General features: G+C 45.9%; 1 protein-coding gene across 1 annotated transcript in view; it reads left to right on the plus strand.

The window, feature by feature from the left end:
• Positions 1-25670, plus strand: part of DOCK1 (dedicator of cytokinesis 1) — a 534414-nt gene that overhangs the window by 460479 nt on the left and 48265 nt on the right. Inside the window, 3 exon segments of the mRNA XM_032607328.1 lie at positions 2663-2703; positions 4178-4268; positions 7708-7827. Of these exon segments, the coding sequence (XP_032463219.1) occupies positions 2663-2703; positions 4178-4268; positions 7708-7827 (252 nt within the window).

Raw genomic sequence — 25670 nt, forward strand, 5'->3', positions numbered from 1 at the left:
CAGCGGCCTAGTCCTTTAGATGTACCTCTGCTAGCAAGTCTGCATGTGTACTGGATCATGGTTCCCACTAGGCAAAATGCGTATTTGTAATTAAGTGGAATTTCATCGTCACCTCATAATCATGCAATCTTTAATTACTGGTTCATGATTTGTTGTGTGTCACCTGGCTCTTCTATGCAATTATCAACATATTCATACCCAAGAACGGTAGAACCATTGTTTTCCAGACATAAGTTAGGTCCTTCATGGCCCCTTTACAGGCTAACGAAGGTGGTTCCAACTAGAATTCTAAAACTCTTAGGATGTGTCTTAATTATGAAGGAGTACAAAATTGAAATGCAGTGAAAATGCTTGCGCTCTAAAAGATCAACGCATAGCACTGGACTGGAATTGGAGACCTAGTCCCAATAGGGGTGCCTGGACAGATGTCAGCCCTGGTGCGGAGAGGACCACGGGGGGTGGCAGGATGCCCGCAGAGCCCAGAAGTGGGGCACCGAGCAGTGTGGACTTTTACATAAAGAAAGAAAAAGTTTTATAAAGAAATTGGGATTTGAGATGAACGTCCTTCAGTTCCAGGGAGGCTTTGAAGTCCTAGGCAGGGAATAGAACGCAGAGCAGGCAGGGAATAGAAGACACTTCCGTATCTCGGAGAGAGGGAGGAAAGTCGCATGATATCCCCATTGTGAAATTGTAGAGGAGAATGATCAAAAGCTTAGGAAAGGATTAAAAATAGTGCAGAAGAGGGTGGTGTGAAATCGTAGCGTGTAAATACTGGTGAGTTGGAAGTGAAGGGCTCATCCTCTGCCTTTGATGTAGGTTCCCTTTGTTACATCGCTCCGAGCCGTCAGCTGAAAATATCCTCATTACCCAGACACAGCACACGAACCAGAGGACACGCAAATCTCAGGTGCTGCAAAATGTGAAAATCTCGGTGCGTCTTTCTAAACGCGCCCCCGCTTACTCTCTGCATTTGTTTATGATTTCTTTTCGGAGAGATCAGTTGTGGAAGCAGTGTCTTTCTTTGGCTAATGAAGTGAAACAGGCTGTTTCATCTTCTTGGGTAATGGCATGCCTTTGTGATGGTGCTATTCGCTAGTTATCTCAGGCCCCCATTCTAGAGTTCTGACATGGTGCGCAGGTGCTAAATTTCACATTGAAAGCGGCAGTGGTGTTTCCATACCTTAGGCCTTGTGAGGTGACTGTTCTGCACCTTTCTGGTGCCTCGTGAACGATAAAAGATTTTAGAGTGTTTATAGAGATTTCACATTAAGAAATGTAATTGTAATAGAAATATTTATGCCCATCCTGAAAATAGTTTACAATATGTAGAATTAGCCTGTTGTTGATAATCTGCTAGCTAACCTTCCTCTATCAGTGCTGTACACGAGGTGTTTTTTAAGCAGCAACCAGTTTTCTTACTGTGCTTTGGAAGGTCTGTCTAGAACAGCGCTTTCCGATAGAAATTTCTTGATAATGGAGATGCTCTGTATCTACACTATTCAAGACAGTAGCACTGGCTCCATACCGATATTGAGCACTCAAAAGTGTGTGGCAAGTGCAACTGAGGAAGTGAATTTTTAACTTCATTCAATTTGAATTAAATTGACTTTCTATTTGAATACATGTGGCTCGTGGCTACTGTGTTGGACATCAGGTCTACAATGCCACGTTGCCTTCTTGTGGCTCTTGGTAAGTGAGGCTAGACCCAGCATGCTTTAAATCATGTTGATGATGCTTATTCCAAAATTTTTTGTTTCGCTTCTAGTGAGATTACAATGGTTAAGAATGGTGAAGAGATCGTATCTTTCGGTAATCCTTTGTTTTAACTGAAAACAGGTGACTTTCAAATGACAGAAGTAGATTTAAGCCATCACAGCATTTATTTTATTTTTTAATTTTTAAAAATTTGTTGCCAAGTATGTTTTTTGTTCCCTTTTTGTTTTACTGAAATAGAGTTGATTTACAATGTTGTGTTAGTTTCAGGTATACAGCAAAGTGATTCAGGTCTATATGTATCTGAATATATAGATTCTTTTCCATTATAGGTTATGACAAGATATTGAGTATAGTTCCCTGTGTTATACAGTAGGTTCTTGTTGGTTATCTATTTAGATGTGATATATATATATATATATATATATATATATATACACACACAATGGAATATTACTCAGCCATGAAAAAGAATGAAATAATGCCATTTGCAGCAACATGGGTGGACCTAGTTATTATCATACTAAGTAAGTCAGATGGAGAAAGATATATGATATCGTTTATATGTGAAATCTAAAAAAAATGATACAGATGAACTTTTTGACAAAACAGAAATAAACTCACAGATTTAGAAAACAAACTTACGGTTACCAAAGGGGAGGGGGTGCGCAGGGATAAAATAGGAGTTTGGGATTAACGTATACACGCTACACTGTTTAAAGTATAGGAAATTTATTCGTTAGAATCACCCCCCGCCAGCCAAAAAAAAAAAAATGAAGAACAGTGTAAGGTGTTTTTGCATTTTATGTGAATTTATGGTTCATATCCAAAGATCTGGGTCCATTTGGCTGTGTTTGACACAAGTTGAAGAACTGTGGATTTTTAATGTGTATGTGACACCTTTTATAGAACAGGTTTCTTAAAACAGTGTTGTGGTTTGATTTTTCAGAATTTCTACAAAGAGATTGAAAGAGAAGAAATGTATATAAGGTATGTGAGCATCTGGCTCGTCTGCACCCTCGACCTGTTTACAATAATTGCTGTTTGTCAAGTCCATGCTAAAAAGTGTTTTATAGCCACAGGGGTTGATCTTGTAGGAAATCGTGAAGGCTAGAGTTTGAATTTGGTGGAGCTCCCAGAAGTATCGTCAGGCCTGGTGCAGTTTGTCCATGCCGATGCAGAGATTTGGGGTGGGGGGGCATCCTTAGCCAGCTCAGAAGAAAATTATTATTTCACAGGGTTTTTATTCCTTTTGACCGACCCTTATGGCCCTTTAGAAAAAAGGCGCTGCCACAAATTTTATTGTTTCACAGTAAGCCACATGATCAAATGAGAAGTCCAGTCTTAACTTTATCAGAAATAAGGCAATAGTATAAATTTTCAGTCTCTTCTTACCTGGGTACCAAATTCCCAAGTTTCGTACTTTCTTCTGGATTTTTCTCCTTCACTTGCCTTTTTCTCTAGGGTGGTGGGCTATGATTGGTACCCTCTTCTTCTTGGTCACTCTTAGGGGCCAGTGTCAAATTTTTGCAAGATTACCACTTAGGAGACCAGCATAATTATATAATCCACGTGGCATTAGAGTTTAATGATGAATCTTAGTTACATTAAGCATTATTTTCTTTCTTTTTTTGTTAAGTCTCTAGTGTATTTATTTGTATAAAGAGCAAACAAAAACATGATTTTCTAACTTTTGATTTCTAAGGCTTTTTAACTTTGTCCTTTAAAAACAGTACCATGTGAATATAATAAAGCTTGAGGAAAACAATCAGTTTCTTTTAGCCAAAATGTAGGCTGTGGTGGGAGGGAGAGAGATGCAAGAGGGAAGAGATATGGGGATATATGTATATGTATAGCTGATTCACTTCGTCATAAAGCAGAAACTAACACACCATTGTAAAGCAATTATACTCCAATAAAGATGTTAAAAAAAAAGTGTATACAAAAAAAAATGTAGGTTGCTCTATATTAGAAAAGCAACTTTTCTTTCTTTATGGCAGAGGAATTCTTTTGATCACGTTCACTGTGATCATTGGAGCTCTTTATTCTTATGGATTTGTATTTTTATGGATTTTGTGTGTGTGTATATTTGGACTCAATAGAAATGTAAGAAATCACAATCAAACATTGTGTACTCTCATTTCAATTGCAAGAAAGAAAACTCTGGAAAAGATGAGAAAGAATGAGAGACCTTGAAGTATAATTCCACCTCCTTGTGCCACCTTCAGTTTTGTCCTGAAAAGAGAGGACTTAAATTTTAAAAATATATCTACTGTGTATTACTCTGGTTGGTTTTTCTTAGTGCTTCGTGTACCAGAAGCTTCCAAGGCATTATTCATTGTGAAGATCGTAAAAAGAAAGTATAGAGATGATTTACTGTTGAAGGTAGAATTTAGCTCTTGCAGTTCTCAACACAAATTATTTGGTGATGCTTTAAGAATGTACCTGTGTTTTATCGTCTCAGGTATCTGTACAAGCTCTGTGACCTGCACAAGGAATGTGATAACTACACTGAAGCAGCCTATACCTTGCTTCTCCATGCGAAGCTTCTGAAGGTAGTAAAACTTACCATATACTTTCATGATCCTGTCATTATAAATTACAAGATCATTTAACATTTGATTTTTCCATGACAAATTTCAGTAAACCTAGAACTTAAGATTTTATGGATGTTGACTCAATGCAGTGACATAAACAAAGATAGTTAAGAAGTACTTTGATTATAGATTTGGCTCTCCTGAATGCAAATTGGACAAGATGTCAGAGCAAGTTATCACTGAGCATCTTAAACACCCATGATCGGTCTGCCAGCAGTGAGTTAGAGATTCTGTGATTCCTTATTCCTGCCAACAGGACCCAGTAATGCTGGAGGGCGGCCTCAATAAGAAGGAACTTCTGTGGTACAATAGCTAAGAGAGAAGATGAGCCCACCTCTCATTATTTTATCAAAGAGTGTAGGGACCAGATCATGACTTTTCTCTCCGTGCGTTCTAAGCGGTTCCATTGAGATCTCCTGTTGGTCCATCAGTTCATGTTGGACTTCCTGCCTGATTCTCCTGGGGGATGTTACCCCTCAGCATAGGTCTGGCATGAGAGCTTTCAGCTCTCAGTGTCCTTTTGTTGTTCAGATAGCTTTGGGCATTGGGGTGTGAGTGTGTGTGTGTGTGTGTGTGTGTGTGTGTGTGTGTGTGTGTGTGTGTGTGTTGCCGTAATATATTCATGTTCTCCCCATGTCCATTTTCAGCCCAGTTAGTCATACAGAGTGGACCCACAGTAAATAACTGGGTGGTTGTTTGTATTGATGGATGGCAAGATGGATGTGTGGGTGGATGGATGGATGTGTGGATGGATGGATGGATGGATTGGATGGATTGATGGATTCATGGATGGATGGATGTGTGGATGAATGTGTAGGTGGATGGATGTGTGGCTGGATGGACGGATGTGTGGGTGGATGGATGTGTGGGTAGGTAGGTGGATAGATGAGGGAATTTCCCGTGTTAGGCAGTGAATCCCCAGCAAGAATCTTCTAGCCCTTGGCCCAGTCCTGAATTCTCCAGTAGCTTGTGTGATATGCATACTCATAAGCTGCTTTAGGGACACTGGAGTGCGGAGATTGACCTTTGCCTGAAAACAAGAGTCCCTTATAAAGAAAACACAATGAGACTCGTTTCAATCTGAATGCCTCATCCATAGTCATCCATGGTACCCTTTTGGCTTGTCACCATATAAAGCTCTCCTAGGGACTGTCATTTATGAAGATAGAGTTATCAGTTGGGGTATCTCACACCAGCCCTCCCACTTTGAATTCTAATGGCTTTCATTTGTTAGAAACCCAAATTTTAGTCACAAGGTGATTTTGAAACTACGAAGATATATCTTTTACACCAGGGAAATTAAAATGGGCTTGACAAGCTGCTCTCACAGTACATAAACTTTTCTACGGGCGTGTGAATGTAAAATAGATACATGTGTATGAAACATCGTTTGTTTAATCTTTGCACTTACTGAGCACAGACGGGGTTATCACAAATGGTACAAGGATGTTTCACAACCCAAATCAATCGGCCCAGTTGCATTATCATTTCCACTGGGGTTTTGAATTTTCCAGTTAGAAGCCAAATAATTGCTCTCCATATCTTTTACATCATTACGTTTTGCAGTTTGTCCTAAATATGTTTTGACATTGCAGAAAATGTGAATTCATGCTGGTTAATCAACATACTAAAGAACGTTACTTGTATCTTTATGAAAATTCTTCACCATGATTGATATATTCTTGTTCATTGAGTAAAAATCCTCAGATAGGGTCTTCTTTTTTTGGTTAAGGCTATTTTGTAAAAAAAAAAACAAGGGCAATAAAAACATCAGCCTTTCGCCTAGCAATCAAGTCATTTCATCTCATTGTTTAAGTGGAAGGTATAAAGGAGTTTTGCTTCTCCATTCAGTATATTTTTAGGTGATTTTAAACTCCAAGGAAGTTATTTGGCATCCAGACTTTCTTATTCTTATTTATCTTATTGTAGTTACGTTTCAGAATCATGTAAAATTTTACTTTTACCCTTATAAAAGTAGAAATCTGGCCATGTGGTGAAAATGCTACAATTAATTGAGTTTGTAACTCCCAGTTATGGTTGGGCTACGCACTTCTCCTTTGAAGGTGAAAGGATTTGCAGCAGCGTAAAGGTTTCTCACTCTTACTTGACACTCCAGGTGCCGGAGAGCCCATCTGGCCCCATAGCCCTTTCACCCTGTTCTTTGGAGCCCTGGAGTCCAGCACGGAGTGCTCCAAACCCCTCTGGCTTCGGGAAGGTGGGAGGGGGTGTGTGCTGTGAGAGCCCACCTCTTAGGGAGCCTTGCACTTTTGCAGGCCTGTCCCTCGGGGCCTTTGCCCTCTGCCCCAGTGGTTCCTGTCCATTTGTCTTGCCCCCTAAAATGTGGCACCACAGCTGGTCCCATTGCTCCAGATGTGGCCTGGCCAGCCCTGAGTCCAGTGGGGGACCCTCACGCCCACCCCCCTGTGGTCCAGGCAGCCTGCAAGTCCACTGCTTTCTTGGTAGCATCCTCACTGTCCTGTCTTAAAACAGGGTCAAGACCCACCTCCTGAGTCCAGCTGACGAGTGAGCCCATCCCGATTCTTTCCTCCGAGGAGCCTCTGCAGAACCCCTTGTCCTGCCTCCCGCCCTTAAATTGCCCATGAAATCTTTTCTGCAGAGTTATTATATGCCACTGTGCTCTAATTTGTAATGGCACTCTCTCTGGGGCAGGCATCTTCTGACTCATCTTTGACCTGGTGCCTTGCACATAGTAGGTCCCCACCAAATATTGAAGTTTATTGAACCCTATATTTAGTGCCGTTGATTTCTTGAGCATAAGTTTAGGAGTTTAGGTGCCAAATGAGCTTGCCTTCACTTCGATGCATCCTTCCTTCATCCCATAAGTCCACTGTCACGTCCACAAACGCTGGCCGAGCCCTGCCTTTGCGACAGGCGACATGCCTAGAGCTGAAGATCCCAAGACGCCTCCCTGTCTGTAAGCAGCTTTCCTTACGACCTGTAAGTGGAATCCATGTGCCTTCTGCTGTTGATTAAAATGTTGAGCAGCACAGGACTGAGACCGCCGCCCAGGGATGCCCCACTTGAGGCAGCCACAGATCACCCGGTTCCTCATTCTTCTGGAAGGTTCCAAGGCATCCCGGGCAAGCTGACAGTTCTGTGCTGTCCAGAACCTGCCGGGTTTCTCTTCTGTGTGAATGTAGACCCAGCTTTGCCTTCTTCTTTCTTTCACTCGTCTTGAGGCCTCTGCACAGAGGTTCTGCCCTCAATTCCAGACCCGGCAGCCTGATGGCAGCAGCTCCAACGACCCCCGGAATCATGGCCCGAGCGCCCACTCTGAATTCAGGGCTTACTGTGTGCATTCTGACCTGACGGTAGGGAAACGGTAGCCCTGGCCGTGCCCTCACCTGGCACTGCTTACGCTTTGCTTTTGCCTCAGTGGTCAGAGGACGTGTGCGCGGCCCACCTCACCCAGCGGGACGGGTACCAGGCGACAACACAGGGACAGCTGAAAGAGCGGCTCTACCAGGAAATCATCCACTACTTCGACAAAGGCAAGGTAAAAAAAAAAAAAATGCAGATTTTCTGGTGTTTTCCTCTGTGTGTGCACCTTCTTGCAGCGTTGTAAACACATTTTTTAACACATGGTGTTTGTGGCACCAGAAATTTGTTACAGATTGTGTATCTGAAGGTTTTATGCAGGGCCCTCCCGCTGGCGCTTCAAAGTAGAAATCCTACCAAAAATAAAAATCAATCGCCCTTTTGTAGATGCTCTGCTGAAAGTTAGAACTGAAAAGCACAAGTATTTTCATAGTCCTTGCCAGAGAGAATCCAGGCTGGGGCACTGATTTGGGGGAATTTTTGGCTACGTTAGAGCTAATGCTTTCCTTTGACAGTTTGCATTTTTCTGTTGTCACCAAAATATTAATCCCATGGCAAGACCAATATCACTCATGTTGGTGGCCTCTCCATTAACTGGCTCAAACAAAATTATTTAATCTGTTGACTTCTACTAAAAGGAAACCTGCCATCATTTTAATCAGCCAGTAATAGGTCTCATCACTGTAGTTCATGTGATTCAGATAAATAGTAACTATTAATAAAAAAGGGGGGGCTTCCCTAGTGGCGCAGTGGTTGAGAGTCCGCCTGCCGATGCAGGGGACGCGGGTTCGTGCCCCGGTCCTGGAAGATGCCACATGCCGCTGAGCGGCTGGGCCCGTGAGCCATGGCCGCTGAGCCTGCACGTCTGGAGCCTGTGCTCCGCAACGGGAGAGGCCACAACAGTGACAGGCCCGCGTACCGCAAAAAAAAAAAGTGGGGGGAGGGCTTCTTCAGTTAAGAAGTTTTTAAAATCTGCCACCAAAGTGGCTTCTAAGCTCATTCTGTGCCTTCCTCGGGATTCTTAACTCATCTCGGTTACCAGCCTTTTTTTTTTTTTTTTTTTTTACCTTGAGAAAAGTTACCAGAGAATTCCACGACGGTACCTGTATTTGTTTCTTAGGGCTGCGGTAACGTAGGCCCACCCACTGGGCAGGAATCTGTTCTCTCAGAGTTCTGGAGGCTATAAAACCAAAGTCAGCGTGTCGGCAGGGCCGTGCTCTCTGAGAGAGAATGATTTAAGGGGAGAATCTGCTTCCTGCCTCTCAGTGTCTGGTGATGCCGGCAGTCCTTGGCTTGTAGATACATCACTCCAGTTTCTGCCTCCGTATTCGTGTGGCTTTTTCCCTGTGTGTCACTGTGTCCAAATCTTCCTCTTCTAAGAGCACCGATTATTGGATTTAGGGCCCACGCCATCCAGTGTGACCTCATCTTAACTTGATTACGCCCAAAGACCCTGTTTCTAAATAAGGTCACATTCACAGATACCAAGGGTTAGGACTTCAACATATCTTTTGGTGGGGGGACCCAGTTCTACTCCCAGCAGCACCCATCTCGGGAAAGGATGATGGCTGACCCTTTTTGTGGTTCTCGACATAAATCAAACCCTTTTGAAGAGATCATGTGTGTTTTATTTATTCCCTGGGGTCCTTGACGTGGGACAAAAATCAAAATGTTCAGAATAGCATGAGGATTGGCCAGAGGCCACTTGGAAATGGTCTGTGAATTATACCTGGTCCTATAGCAAAGCAGAATATATTTCTTCATAGAAATGAGATGGTTTCACAATTAAGGCCAACTGCTAAAATTTTATTAGCTTAGCCAGGGGAATTCTGTTTCTCGACAGACTGCTAAAAAAGTGGAGCAATTCCTTCCCCCAGTGGCTTTCTGGCTTATTATGTTTTTGAGAAGGGTAATCAGGTGTTACGGAAGGGGCAGAACAGGAGGTGGGACCCCAGAGCGGCCCAGAAAGCCTGAGGGCCAGAGGTCCTTGGGGCTGAAAGAGTGTGTGCCTTCACTGATAGTCATTGTGGGTTCTCACATCCTCTGACAGCGCTGGCCCCGAGATCTCTCCCACCACATCTCAGCTCTCCTCCCTCCCTCGCTCCTTAAATTCTGGCCACACCACCCCTTCTGGGTCCTCATCCACCCCAGCCCTTCCTGCCTCTTCCTGGCAGGCCTCTGCTGCTCCTAACCTTGGCTCATTTGTCCTCATCCAGCTTAATGTCACCTCTGCTCCGATGCCCACAGTGGCCTCTTCTTTTCCCGTATAGCACTTAACCACAATTTGCAACAGTAGATTTGCACGTGTATTTCTTTAGCGAGTCTCCCGTAGGCCATGAGCTCTGTGAAGATAGAGGCCACACACGTGCAATCCCTCACAAGACATGTAACTCTCAGACAGAGCCGGGCATGTAACACAGGGGCGTTTGTTAGATGAACAAAGAAATCAGTGAAAGAATGCAGGAACAAATGAGTGAATACTCAGTGGTTAAGGGTGATTTCAGACAGATGAGAGGTGCTCATGGACAGCAGGACAGCTGGCCTTCAATAAATAATAAATTCAGGAACCAAGTGGGTTTGGTTTTGTTTTTAGCCAGTAGCCTCATACGGAGGGAAAACAATGAACGTGTTCGGTTTAGCACAGTGCTTCTCAACCAGGACCCTTTCAGGTCATCATACCTGGGGGTGTGGATATGACTGGCGTCAAGTGGGTCAAGGTCAGGGATGCCGCTCAACATCCTACACGGCGGACAGCCCTCGCCACACAGAACTATCCAGCCCAGAATGTCAGTAGTGGCCAGGTCGAGAAATCCTGGTTTCAAAAAAAAGCTAATTCAAGTGATAAGGCACTACAGGCAGAAAGAGAAAGGGGCTGAAGGAATGTTCTCACGTGTTTCTGTGTTTTGGAGGAGACAGAAGGATGGCTCTAGTAAAGTGAGCACTTAGCTCACCTGGAGTCAGGAAGGTTCAACTTGATTGAACTTGTTAATCAAAACTGAGGAGAATCGTCTCCACAGCAGCTGTTAGAGGCGTACTGGCAAAAGAGACTGAAAAGCCATTTTTGAAGGCCCATAACTTCTGCACGAGAACGTTAAAAAGAAACGGAAGTGCGCGCATCTTTCTGAGGCTAACATGAGGGTGAGGGAGAAATTTTCATCAAACAAAATTTCAAGTACCTGGATGATGAGCCGCGAAGCAAAAAAAAAAAAAAAAAAAAAAATCGTTTTAACATCAACGAGCATTAAATTTCCTGGGGAAAAACTAACAGAAGGAAGTAAGTATCCATCTTCTGTATTAGCTGGGATGGGCTGGAATCTGCTGGGGTTCCAACCTCTCACCGTCTCAGTGGTGCCACACAGCCCGGGTTGATTTCTCACTTCTGCTGCCGGTCCATCCTCACTGCTGGGGGCCCAGGTGAGCGCAGGTCCCAACACAAAGGAATGCAGCCTCAGCGGGACAGCGAGTCACTGCCCGGCCCCTACACACTCGGCCCAGAAATGACACATGCGTTTGTGCTCGTGTCATTGACTAAAGGAGATCACGCGGCCACAATGAGCTTCAGTGGGTGGGGAAGTGCCCGGAAGGGAAGGCAATGTACGTAGCGCCTACATCTACCAGATAAACCAGGTAAACTACCAGGACGTTGAATCGGACAAGCGAGGCTGGGTTCTAACCTAGGGCTCTCAGGGCACGTGGAAATTACCTAAGTATATGTGTGTCCTAAAAAGGTAATACTCCCTCTAACCCCCCAGTTGCAGAGCTTCCCACAGCTGGACGTGTGAGAATAGCGCTATCTCCAGAAACTGGTGCCGGGCCAGCTCCGCCGTAGTTGAATTTCTCCTCAGGTTAGGGAGGGGTTGGGAACGACGTGACCGGGCTGAGCAGTGCAGGGGCGGGCAGCTGCACCTGAAAACTGGTTCCAGCTCCCTGTGGCCAGGACGCCCGAAGTCTCAGCAGGTGGGGAGTCGGGGCGGCAGGAGGTCACAGCAGAAGGAAAATTTGCTTCTTCATGCCAGATTTAGAATCACATTCATTTAGGAAACAGGACCGAGACCTGGTCTTATTATACCTGCCAGGTGTTGGGTATATGCGGTGATTTGGGAAAGAGCATCCTTCGTGCCTTCTCTGGAATAAGACAATGGCTGAGGTCGTTGCTGCAGATTCAGAACTTGACCTTGGGAAGGACTAGATGCACACATTTCTGTGCTCTGTGCCCAGACTGAAGTTTTGTTTTTTGGGTTTTTTTAATTGAAATATAGTTGATTTACAGTGTTGTATTAGTTACAGGTGTACAGCAAAGTGATTCAGTTTTATATATATATGTGTGTGTGTGTGTATGTATATGTGTGTGTGTGTATATATTCTTTTTCAGATTCTCTTCCATTATAGGTTATTATAAGATACTGAGTAGAGTTCCCTGTGCTATACAGTGGGTCCTTGTTGGTTATCTATTTTATATATAGCAGTGTGTACACGTTAATCCCAAACTCCTAATTTATTCCCCCCCTTCCCCTTTGGTAACCATACATTTTTTTCCTATGTCTGTGAGTCTGTTTTGTAAATAACTTTATTTGTATCATTTTCATAGATTCTACATATAAGTGAGATCGTATGCTATCTGTCTTTCCCTGTCTAGCTGACTTCACTTAGTATGATAATCTCTAGGTCCATCCACGTTGCTGCAAATGGCATTATTTCATTCTGGTTTTGGCTGTGTGCTATTCCATTGTGTTTATATACCACATCTCCTTTATCCATACTCATCTGTCGATTCTTGGGGGGAAAATTATCTTGAAATGGGTGATAGTTGGCAAGTGATTCAGCCCATGGGAATTTGAAGGAAGGCTGCTCACTGTGGGGTCCTCTGGGTAGAGGTGCCCAGGGAGCCAGCCCTCCTATGATGGGGGGCTCCGACCTGAGCTGTCTGCTACGAGAGTCACAGGACCCATGCAGCCATGAGCACCTGAAACACGGCCAGTCCAATCTGAGGACGCGCCATCAGTGCAGAACAGCACTGGATTTCTAAGGCTCAGCGTGAACAAGAGACTGTTGTTATGAGCTGAATTGTGTCCACCAGAAATTCGTGTGTTGATGCCCTAATCCGAGTACCTCGGAAGGTGACTATGTGGAGGTAGGGCCTGATCCAATATGACTGAACTCCATATAAGAAGAGGAGATTAGGACAAAGACACACACTGAGCAAGGACTAGGTTGAGGACACAGGGTGGGGATTTTGTCTCACAGCCAAGGAGAGAGGCCTCAGAGGAAAGCATCCTTCTGACAACTCGGGCCTTGACTTCTCGCCTCCAGAACTGTAAGGAAATAAATTTGTTTAAGGCGTCCAATCTTTGGAACTTTGTTATGGCAGCCTGTCAGACATCTCATTAATTTTGTGTTATTGATTCCATTTGAAAGAATACTTCAGGTATAGTAAATATTACTAAAATTAATTCCACTTTTTTTTAAGAGTTTGCTCACCTTTAAAGCTTTTTTCTTTTTTTTAATAAATTATTTATTTTTGGCTGCATTGGGTCTTCATTGCTGCGCGTGGGCTTTCTCTAGTTGCTGCGAGCGGGGGCTACTCTTCATTGCGGTGCGCGGGCTTCTCATTGCGGTGGCTTCTCTTGTTGCGGAGCACGGGCTCTAGGTGTGTGGGCTTCAGTAGTTGTGGCACGCGGGCTTATTAGTTGCTCCGCGGTATGTGGGATCCTCCCAGACCAGGGATCGAACCTGAGTCCCCTGCATTGGCAGGCGGATTCTTAACCACCGTGCCACCAGGTCCCTAATTGCACTTTTTAAAATGTGGCTACTAGAAAAACTGTTCATGTATCTTGACTGATGGTTCCATTGGACACTGCTGCTCTGAGCCAAAGACTTTGCTTTTGTTGAGAACGGTGTCTGCCAGCACATCCATCCACAGGCTGCTGGTAGATCGAAGCTTTACTGCATGTCCTTTGGAATCATCACAGGCAGCGGCCTTGCTTACGTGCTTGTTGGGATATATTCCTTACACTAAATGAATATTTTGAAAAACTGAAATAAATCTAAGAGAATTAGGAAATGGGAACTGAAGCCAGGAGATAATAGAATGTATGTCAGTAGAATGTATGTCAGAATGACAAGGGGAAGCATGATCACAAGCACCAAAATTGGATTTTTTTTTTCTTGTGACCCAGCGTCATTTCTGTAATTTGAAATAAGTGTCCAGAGTACGGTTGTTCTTAGTATTAGGGGATTTGGAGGGATGGGCATGCGAGGGGCTCTTTTATGAACAGAAGATCCTCTGAATGAAATACAGACAAGGCATGGTAGGCAGCGAAGGAAAGAGTAGAAACAGAGGCAGTTATGAAGATAAACCATAAGAAATCAGGAAGAAGCAACATAGCTTTGTTGGAGCAAGATGGAGTTTTCTGGTACTTACGTATTTTATTTTCAAAATTTAGAATTATGCCTCTCAGTTGTTTTCTTCTGTGCTTCGACCAAAGTCTATTATAATCTTATTATTAGTTTCCCAAACTCTTAAGGATGAGTCACGTTTTCTCACTGTGATTTGTGTGTCCAAGTGCCTTCAGGGATGAGTGTCACCGACCGACTAGCTCTAAGGTCTGCACCTTCTTGGCCAGGTTCTACCTGGGACACTGCTGAACAATGTGGGTCTCTGAGCAGAAATCAGCTCCTCCGGCGTGTTTTCCTCACGAGCTCTCAGCCTCCCTGGACTCCCAGTCCAAGATGCATCGCCCACATCCACCCCTGCCATCTGCTCCCCGGGCCACCATTCTGGGCTCTAACAAAGTGGCCATGGTATCATAGCTTGGATCGCTCCAAGGATGCCCAAACCTCAAGGTCCCCCAACTTCCTCTACAGGCAGATGCAGGCTTCTACCTGGCAGGTGAGGCCCCTTACGGCAGGGCTCTGCCCATGTATCTGCCCTCTCGTCACCCACTGCATCTTGCCTCTTTCTGAACATGCTTTTTGATTCCCAGCCCCGGGACCTTCTGTGATCTCCCCCGGATGGGAACGGCCCCTTCTCACCTGCCGTCTCTTGTGGTGACTCCTTCCCACCTCCTACACATGTTTTCTTGCTGTCTCCACCTTGGAGCCTTTCCTGCCCCCCATGCAGAGAGAGTCCTGTCTCTGGGCTCTCCCTTCCCTGGCCAGGAGCTATTTCTATGTATCCTGTATCCCTTCCTTTGAGTATCTCACACGTTAATGGTCCCCTGAGTCCCCTGGGGATCTTGTTAAAATGCAGATTCTGGGAACCTCCCTGGCGGTCCAGTGGTTAAGACTCTGCGCTTGACTGCGGGGGCGCAGGTTTGATCCCTGGTCGGGGAGCTAAGAACCCACGCGCTGCTGGTTCGTCCAAAGGAAAACAAATGCAGGTTCTGATTCACTAGGTCTTGGGAGGGGCCTGAGGCTCTGCATTTCTAAGCAGCTCCCAGTAATGGCAATGGAACTGGGCCAGGGTCCACCCCTGGGTCACCAGGTCCTGCTTTGACTGGAGCTCCTTGGGGACAGGGCAGGCTGTGTCTGACACTTGTGTTTGTCCCTCTTCGGGAGCCCTGTGCTGCACCCAGACTGGGTATTCAGTCACTTTTTTTAAGTAGACTATTTTTTAATAGCAGTTTTTAGGTTCACAGCAAAATTGAGCAGCAGATATGGAGAGTTCCCATGTACCCCTGCCCCCGCCCCGACATGTGCAGCCTCTCCCACTGTTAACAGTGTCATTTTTATTGAATTAAGCACATTCTGGCCAATGCTTGAGCAAATACTGGAAAAGGCCACCATCACTCAGACATTCCACAGAGTTCCTAACATGGGGCTTTTTTTTTTTTTTTTTTTTTTGGCGGTACGCGGGCCTCTCACTATTGCGGCCTCTCCCGTTGCGGAGCACAGGCTCCGGACGCGCAGGCTCAGCGGCCATGGCTCACGGGCCCAGCCGCTCCGCGGCATGTAGGATCTTCCCGGGCGGACTCTCAGCCACTGCGCCACCAGGGAAGCCCACATGGGGCTTATTTGTCTCGCGTGTGTGGTCTGGCCTCCTGACGCAGACTCTGAGCCCCGGAAACGTCTGAAGGGCATCCCCCCGCCCCCCACTCCTGCCCGGCAGCCCCAGGGGCAGACCCCTGTCCTCATTCCAGAGGTGCCGCTCTTGGGACTGTGCCTTTTCCGCAGGCTCGTTTCCCAAGCCTGATGCTGACTTGGCTTACGTCCTGCCTTCATTACAGAAGTTGTGGATGGAACAAAGACAGATTCTCCCAAGACCCGGGCCGGCTTTTCCTGCCTGGACTCCCGACAGAACCCAAGGCAGATTTGTGTCCTGGAAACCGTGAGCGCAGGCCCTTAAAGGAGCAGGTTCCCACCCCATCCCTTGGACGCCAGCACCTGCGGGGACACCCCAGGGCGCCCGCCAGAAACTGGGGTCAGACTGTATTAAAAGTCTGTCTGCCTTTGTACTCTGAAAGCAGCAACGCTGAATGGATTTTCTTCTCCTTCATATTGGACACTCCGGTTTTTGAATTATGTTCTGTTCTCTTTCTGTATTGCTTCTTCACAAAAATCATTCTTTTATTTTTGCTTTTCCACCGTTTAAAGGGGTTCTGAATGTCTTTCAGCCCAGCTTTTGGTCTTTTCATCTGTTTCTTTCTCTCCAAAAAACGTCATTTCCATCTGTTTCCCTTTTCATTCTTTTGCACTTCTTCCTTCCTGGGCTAATAATTACTCCTTGCTCCTCTTCCTTTCTCTTTTTACCACCTGTTTTTGCATCTCCGGAAAGCCCGCTGTCGGGTTTTATCGTGGCAGTCGAGCATTCTGTCCTGAAGATGCTCTGAATTGTCTGTCTTACTGTGTTTGGTTGAGGCCTAGTAATTTTCAGTAAAGCCCTTAGTTCAAGCACTGCACTGAAAATTGCCAGGCTTCTCTATGGAGGGTGTGTCTAAAGTAGAAGCCCTGCTCTCAGGAAAATGTAGTCAGAGTGAGGGAGCCAGTATTAACCAGCATTAACCTCCTCGAAAGCCAGGAAGCAGCCTGGTAGCGTCAGCAAAGGGGGCACATAGCCGACAGCCCATGTGATGTCTGAAGCTCTGGGATTCTTTTCAGCTGGAGCTCTGTCTTCTTTTCCCTTAAAATAACCTCGCCTTGACGAAGATTGCACTTTGCCTTGTGCCCAAGTCAAAAGAGGAGGCATCTTGCATCATCTCACGAACTAAAAATAGGGGTTTGGAAGCAGGTTTCCACTTTTGATGAAATGGTTGGATTTCTTTTCTAAGTATTGGGGGTGACATTTTCTCATCCTCTGAGTTTCCTTTTAAAAACACAGCTGTCATTGAGAGGAATTACAGGTGCGAGCATCATATCACCCTCTTCTTGGTTTGTTCTCAGCATTTCCAGAATTTTCAAAAATCCTGACATTTGCCAGAATCTGTTCAATTAGCAAGAATTTGGCTGCAGTGCTCAGAGATCATGTGTTAATTATGATTCGCCCCCAAAAAAGAGCGATTTATGATCAGAGCATGAGAAAATCAAGGTTTAGAGTCGGTAACAACTCTGCTGCCCCACACCCTGCCCTGCAGGACCCCTCACACGTGTTTCCACCACCCAGCCTCCTGGGTGCCAGGTGCCACCTGCACCCATGAATTACGGGGTGCAGGGGGGCAGGAGGGCAAAGGCCCACCTCGAGGCGTGAGCAGGTAAATACCAAAACCCTCCTCTGGTCTGTTGCACTGGTAGGCGCTGAGTCAACCTACCTAACAGGTATGGGAATGATTCCCTCTTCTGAGGAGAAAGGGGAGACTTCCTTGTCCCTGAGAAGGTGACATGTAAACTGGGTCTTGAAGAATGAGACAGAGCTTGCCAGATGATGGCTGGGAGGGCAGGGATTCCAAAGACTGGGAATCACACTGGTCAAGACCAGGGCTCCCGAAGACATCTCGCTTTTCTGGAGAAGCCGAGAAGCCTGTCTCTCGGGGGCGGCGAGGAAGGGGTCCTGGGAGACACAGATGCAGAGAACTTGGGAGCCAGTCTGTCCATGGCCTTGTGTGTCTCCTGAAGATTTGACTTACCCATAAGGCACAAGAGCCAATGAGATTTTATGAACATAGGCAAGGATGCCTTTATTTTCCTCTTTCAGGGAGTGATTTTGGCTCCAGGTGACAGAAGCCCTGGGGGTGGAGGGGGCTGGAGCAGTGGTCCAGGCCTGACCTGTGGTGGCCCAGGGAAAGGTGGTGGCAGCGGGGATGAGGAGAGGAGGGTGACAGCTCCAGAGACTTGAAGTCAGCTGATCACACAGTGTCTCTCAAATGGGGTCAATGTCAGATGTGTGAACGCCCAGAGGAGCCGGGTACCAGGCTGGCTCAGACACCGGGAGCAGAACAAGCCTCACGTGGCTGCAGAGCTGGCAGGGAAGTGACTTCTGATCAGTCCAGGGGAGGTTTTACTTCCTTCCAGGCGGTTCGAGCCGCTCCGAGTGATTAGGCTCCATTCCCTCACGTGTGAATTCTTTTTCAAAGTAATTGATTTTCCAGCTAGTGATAGCCAGGCTGTGTGGTGCAGCTTTGACCCCCGTCACACCCTCGTCCACGGGTCTGCATCTGTCCCTCCTGCCCGGGGACAGCCCTCCGTGAACATGTCCAAGGCCGCGGCTCCCCCACTCAGCCCGGGATCCCCCACCCCATCCACGACATCACTCTGGCCCGTCCGCCCTCTCCCTGATAAGCCACCACTGTTTTCCTCTCCAATGGCTAATGACACACTTGCCTACAACCGTGCCGTGATTTCTCCCATCCTTAAAAAAGTTATTTCTCGTTCTGACTGCCCTCGCCAGCTACTGCCTGTTTCTCTTCTTTCTCCAGTCCTCCTTCAAGAGCTGTGTGTACACTTCCTGTTCCTTCTCTGTTCTCCCTGAACCCACCCCCATCACAGGTGCCCAGTAATTATCTACAGAATGGAGGGGATGAGTGACAGGATGTGTCCCTTCTCCTTCCAATCAAACCACCAAGGAAAAGGCAACGGTATCTTTCGCTGTCTGGTTTAGGCTTTCTAAGGGCTTGCAGAACTACAGATGCCCTGGCTTAAAGAAAAAGGAAAAATCCTTTTTTTTTAGGGGGAAAAAAAAAAAGTTATGCCTTCTCCATGTTTCCCCCGGGGCATTAAAACGAGCAAACCATTTTCCATTTGGACTAATAAAAAATTGCTGTGGGGGAAAAAAAGGAATGTGATTTCAATGGTCAGTAATTCTTGAGTACCTGACTGCACCACAAGGCAGGATTTGTCTTCAGAGTCGGTGTAAGACCTTTCCAGCAAGGCTTCCTAAGTCCAGCCCAAGTCCAGATCCCACTGGGTTTCCTGCCCTACCAGAGGGCAGCCAGCCCATCTGACCCCTTTCTCAGGCTCTGGCTCTGTCATGTGTGCGCTCAGAGAGAGGGTGGCGTCGTTACTGCACGGTTGGGCAGCTTTGATGCAGAGCACAGAGCAAATGCTCCATTGCATGGGCTGGGAGAGCAGGGCCTGACTCACTCTCAGAAATGTCTTCAGAAAATGTCCAGCCTTTGCTCAGATTAGTGGAGATCAGCTGAGAACCGCAGGAGGACCAGGATGCAGCTTGGCTCAGGGAGAGATGGGGAGGCCTAGAGAGAGTGGAGGTGCCCATAAGAAGTCTCCATTCTGTAAGAAGAGGTTGCAGCAGTGCCGGGACTGGCTGGGTCTCCTCTCGGCTGGACCACACCCCTTGGAGTCGCCATCCAGACTTATGACACACATCTTTCCTGGGAATCCAGCCCGTCATCAATCAAGGGACTGGAAAGAGATTCTCACTCACGTCATTCCTGCAGTGAAGCACTCACTGGCCAGGGCATAAGGCTAGTTCTGGGCCACATGGGTCCCCTCCAGTGCTGAGGGCCCTGAAACAGTGCTCTGGAATCTTCCACAGCATTGGCTCTTCATCCATTTCCTGTGCAGGGCACTGGAAATTTAGAGGGTGATTGAATATGACTCTTTTCCCAACAGCTGCCTGGAAAGCCAGATGAATTTTAGAATGACTGCAATAAGAGCATCCCATAAAACATCTTCACTGGTGAGGGACTTAGCTAGTTAGCGGGTTAAACCGCGGTTGCACACCAGCATCCCGGTGAGTCATCACTGGCCTGAATTATTTGTAAAGGGTGTTTGTCCAGGCTGCCATCTGGTTTTCATCCGCTGCCTCCCTAATCCTGTTAGATCAACGTTGTCGTTCTTACCCAACTGGTCAGCTCGTCAACCTCACAGTTCTCCGTAGGAAAGCGATCGCTGAGATGTGCTCTGCAGCCACTTCAGTCTTGGAACTAACGAAGGAAATTTCATCAGAAAAAAAAAAAGTTTTCTGTTCATGACACTTGCAGAAATGGACTTCCTGGAAGCGAAAGGTTCAGAAGAAAAGGTGATCATCTCAAGAGAATGTAGCTGAGATCATCTGATAATAAGAGGAGGTGGGAAAGAGTGTGCTCTGTGTTGGCAGTAAACGAACAAGGCCAAGGATGCTGTAAGATGGACTAAGGATTTCAAATCAGAAAGTAAAGCGGAGCGTTGCTAGGGTGCTTTTCATTTGGGGCTGTGGTAAACCTCATCTGCCTACTGCATGTCTAAGAATGGAGCCAGGGTAGGGCATTCAATCACACAGGCTAAAGCGATTCTTCCACCGAGATAATCTAAATCTCGATCATATTGAACCTGTTTTCTCTCTGGCACGGAAATATTTTCCAAGGTATTCACACGGGAAATATGAGCAGCCCACACTCTGTAGAGCCCTAGCCAATTAAAAGCAGATGAAAGTCTCCTTAATGCAGAATCCTTTAAAACATTCCGGGTGAGGGGGGTGGAGAGGGGAATGTATGTTTATAGAAAATCTGATAAAGAACACAACTGTGGGGCTTCCCTGGTGGCGCAGTGGTTGAGAGTCCGCCTGCCGATGCAGGGGACAGCGGGTTCGTGCCCCGGTCGGCGAAGATCCACATACCGCGGAGCAGCTGGGCCCGTGAGCCATGGCCTCTGAGCCTGCGCGTCGGAGCCTGTGCTCCGCAACGGGAGAGGCCACAGCAGTGAGAGGCCCACGTACCGCAAAAAAAAATAAAAAAAAAAAAAAAAAGAACACAACTGTGTAACCTCTGGGTGAGTGGGATAAGATATTTATTCAAGACATATTTCTTTTAAAAACAATTACTTTTGATAGTTTAAAGCATCTCATCCGTCATTTAGGATAAAAATAGATTAAGCAGTGAATTAGAAGCCCTAAGATTCTAGGGCAGCTAGGGAGAGTGGTGTATTAGCTGCGGAAAACTAAAGAAAAATCAATCGAGTGAATGAGACCTACAACTAAGGTAATGATTTTCTTGAAATGGAAATGTACTAAGGGAGGAATTGGTCACTGAGCTTAAAAGAAACATTCCAAGTGGAAGCTCCCTCTTCCTAGAAATACGAGCTTAGCTCTGCCAAAGGACATGAGCTGGAGCAACAGATGAAGATATTCAAAGGATGCCAAGCTTCAGCAGGATGAAGGAGACAGGGTTTTCTTGGGAAGAGAAGTGTGTGGTTCTAGGAAGAGCATCTCAGCCACTTTCTCTCTTCCCTGGCTGCTGGTCCTAACTCTGAAATCTTTTTCTACTCTGGGCTTATTTTTAATACTTTCAAAGTATTAAAAATGCAATTTCAGAATAGCTTTTTCTCCTCAAAAATAGAAGATGGTTTATTTAAGTAGCAGCTGTGTAAAGAGCATTTTAAGTCTATTGGGTGATTCAGTAATAAGTAAGGTCCTTGGTAGTGTGTTTCTACTAAGAAAAGGCAAAGACTGGCAGGCAGGTGAGGGTTCAGTGCCAAGGGTATGCCAGTTATGGGGACCCGGCTCCCTGTGTTTCTCAGTGAGAGCCTGGAGTTAGGGACTAGCTTATCATCCTTTAAAACCCATTCCAGGAGGAGGGGGTGCAGGGCAGCTGGAAGTGCTGGCACATGGTCATTGTTATGGGCTCAACGTTTGCATCCCTCCAAAATTCATATGTTAAAACCCTAACCACCATGTGCTGATATTTGGAAGTGAGGCTTTGGGAAGGTAATTATGTTTATATTGGGTCATGATTAGGGTGGGGGCCCCCATGATGGGATTAGTGCCCTTATAAGAAGAGGAAGAGAAAGATCTCTCCTAAGGCCACGTGAGCACACAGTAAGAAGGTGCCTGTCTATGAGTCAGGAGGCGAATGCTTACAAGAACTGAATCTGCCTACACCTTGATCTTGGACTTCCCAGCCTCCAGAACTGTGAGAAGGAAATACCTGTTGTATGGGATTTTGTTATAGCACCTCCAGCTAAGTCATCGAGAGCAGAACTTCAGAAAAAGACCAGCTGGGGCGAGTACACCGCACTGTGGTGCCCTTGGGCAGGTAACTTACCTGTCTGATCCCCAACTTCCTTATCTGCCAACCAGGTGTAATAAAGATACCCACCTGAGCAAGGCGAAGGACTTTAACAAGACAATGCAGGTGGCATCTCATTGGGGTAGAATAAGCTTGCAGTCACTGCCCTAACAGTGCTACCACTGTTGTGGGGATGGTTCCAGTGGAGAGAGTGAGCGATTCATGTCCTGGGGACCCAGTATGTGGGGTGGTGTGACACTTCCCTGATTTCTAAGTGAATAACCTTCATTTCTGTTTGAGAAACGTTGTTGAGCAGGTCCTGGGCTCCATACGGTCCAGAGGTTTTGATAACGCTCAGGCCCTGCCCTCAAGGGGCTTATAGTCCCTGAGGAGGAATGACAAAGGAGCGTTCCACTTTCAGTACATTACCCAAAGTTTTTTAGTAGGGGAATCCGGGTCTTGTAGGAGTACAGAGGAGGAGGGTGGGTGGCACCCAGGAAAGCTTTCTGGAGGAGATAGTTCCTCCATATTTTCCATGTTCTTTTCAAGTAAACCACTGTATTTTATTTTTCCCAAGGAAAACAAGGGAAATTCAGGCCTACCGCATGTATCAATAAATTAATCCACATGTGTCAAAAGTTTATCAGCATTTTAATAAATGTTACCTGATTGGAAACCCACTTTTAAACCATTACCATAAAAAATTCTCCCTTTCGAAACGATGGCAGATTTTACATCCTGACGGTATCTGCAAACATAACATGAACTTCTGCAAGCTTAATTTAGATTTGAAATAGATCCTTGTCTTTCTGACCACTGACACATAGAGCTTATTAAATGGATGAGTTGGGAAGTACAAATTCAGGCCTGTGATTTCTACGCAAACGCTCCTCTCAGCCTCGCCCTGTGGTTTCCTTCTGAGCTCCACGGCTGCTCCGACAGATGGACGTCAGCGGCCAGCAGCAGGCGAGGCAGGACTGGCCGGCCGACTGCTCCGACCGGGGGCAGTGGCCAGCATGATTGATGAGCCAGTAGCTGACCAGTTCGGTCAACTGATGCCCGAGCCAAAGGCCATGAGCCTCTAGAAAATATCTGTATTTTCCAATGCTTTCAGATTAAGCGAGTGTAGTTTCCAGCTTGTTCATCATGAACGGTTGTGTTGCGGCATATTACTCTTTGACCACAGGATTCAGGTCTGAGTTTCTCTTTCCCTTGTTGCTTTCTTTCCCTCACAGATGTGGGGAAGAGGCCATCGCCCTGGGCAAGGAACTGGCTGAACAGTATGAAAACGAGATATTTGATTATTAACAACTTAGCGAATTGCTGGTAGGTCTTTTTTTCTCTTTAAATGAACAGGCAATCTCAGCTTGTTCTTCTGGAATTTTTCTTTTCCTTTGAATGGTTGGGATTCTCCTTCATTTCGTCCAGGGAGGACACTTGATTTGTTTGCTGGTTGATTCTGGCCCACGAGTATTCACTTTTATTCCCAGTGAGCTTTTTCTGGCCCACGAGTATTCACTTTTTTCCCCAGTGAGCTTTTGTAACCAAACTCTAAGACGCCTCTGAACGATTTATATGTGAACAACTGCTGAGATCTAGGTGTACGTTGGTCTTGATGGCCCAAAGGTCTCCAGGAGTCTCCACTCGTTTAAAACTGTGAGCCTGTCCACAAGAGGGGGACGGATGGAGGCTAGCCCAGACCTTTCTCCTGCCACAGAAGCTGTCAGTTTCTAACTACTGCTTTCTCTGCTGTATCATTTTTGTATTCAGCAGATCGACTTATGATGTTGTGTGTGTATCATGAATGTGGAACAGAATTCTGCCCTCTTAAATTCTCTTGAAATGTATCCCATTATCTGACTGATACCTTTTTTTAAAAATCCTGAAGATCAGACATTTAATCAGAAGAAAAAACCATCTCTCTGGCACCTCTTTGGTTATTAAAAACACCTATAATCACAACTGTTGCTGAATTTGGCTTTTTGGCCAAATTCCCCTGCTGAATGTTGGAGGATGAGTGAGGAGTACTGTCAAAGCTTCGTGGTGAGATTAAATTCAATGCCTGCCTCAGCACCGCTCCCACACCTTCTCCCCTCTCCCCCGCTAGAACTGCCAAAGCTGGAAGAAATCCAGATGCATGGATGTTCAACTACTCCATTCAAACCTGAAATGCATTTCCTTTCTTCCTTTCAGAAAAAACAGGCTCAATTTTATGAAAACATCGTCAAGGTGATAAGACCCAAGCCTGACTATTTTGCCGTCGGTTACTACGGACAAGGGATTCCCCACGTTCCTTCGGGTACTTTGGATTCTGTTTTAATTGGGTCAGGATTGCTCCCTGGGCAGCGAGCTTCTTCCCTTTCCGAGGAAGAATTTGGACTTTACATCCGAAGTCCGACTCTTTGTATTATTTTAACAGCTCTGTGCTTGACTTAGGGTGCCAGAGAGGGGCTGATCGTATTTTTTGATTGCATGTAACTTTCCATCTCATTTTTCCCAAATAGAACTCCTGTTCAGCGATTTATCTATAATTTTTAAATTATGGTTGGGGACTTCCCTGGTGGTCCAGTGGTGAGGACTCTGCACTTTCACTGCCAGGGGCCCAGGTTCAATCCCTAGTCAGGGAACTAGGATCCCACAAGCCACGTGGCCTGGCCAAGAAGAAAAAAAAAAATTCTGTAAGATATACATGCAAAACAATAAAATTTACCCTCTTGAGGTGCATCATTCAATGGCATTAAGTCTACTCAGTTTGTTGTGCAAGTATTCCCACCATCCATCTCCTGATCTTTTCATCTTCCTGACTAGAACTCTTATCCCATTAAACAATACTTCCCCCTTCTCCCTCCTCCCCAAGACCCTGGCAACCACGCTTTTACTTTCTGTCTCAGAATTTGCCTGTTCTAGGGACCTCATTTAAGTGGAATAATACAAAATTTGTCCTTTTGTGTCTGGCTCACTTCCCTGAGCATCAGGTCTGCAAGGCTTATCCATGTGGTAGCGTGTATGAGAACTCCATTCCTTTTATGACGAGTATATTCCATCGGACTGATGTACCACATTTTGTTTATCCATCCGTCCTTTGATAGGCTTTGGGTTGTTTTGCCTATTATGAATAACACTGCGATGAACGTGAGTATTTTTAATTATATGAGAAACTGGAAATGGATTCCCAGTGCTGGAAACTCAGAATCGTACTCCATTTCTGAGACAGGCATGTGCTCTTTGACACATGATGGAAGGAATACTGTGATCACCAGCCAAGTCACCCCGTGATCATGAGGCCAGAAGCTGTGTAAATGAATGCTGCCCAACCTACTAGGAGAATTGTTAAGTTTCTCAAAAAACGCATTCTTGGATGCCATTGACCGTGATTTCCTGTCATTTCTTATGACCTTTTTTTTTTAATGTCACATGGTTTTCTCTTATCCTGGGAGACCATGCGTGATCCTTCTGGTTTTAGAGAAGCAGGAGCTCTCTGCCTAGGGCGCACCTGTCTGGGGCAGTTAGATCCAGTTGGGAGATTTCTGTAGCCCCAGAGGTGTGTTCCTTTGGCCCTGGTGTTTCTGATCCCACAGGAGGCCCTGATAGTATAAGATGTCCCTTCACGCTGGCATCAGCAGGGAGGACTTACTTGGTGGAGGACCTG

Source organism: Phocoena sinus, chromosome 16 (genome assembly GCF_008692025.1).
Source record: "Phocoena sinus isolate mPhoSin1 chromosome 16, mPhoSin1.pri, whole genome shotgun sequence".
NCBI classification, from domain to species: Eukaryota; Metazoa; Chordata; class Mammalia; order Artiodactyla; family Phocoenidae; genus Phocoena; species Phocoena sinus.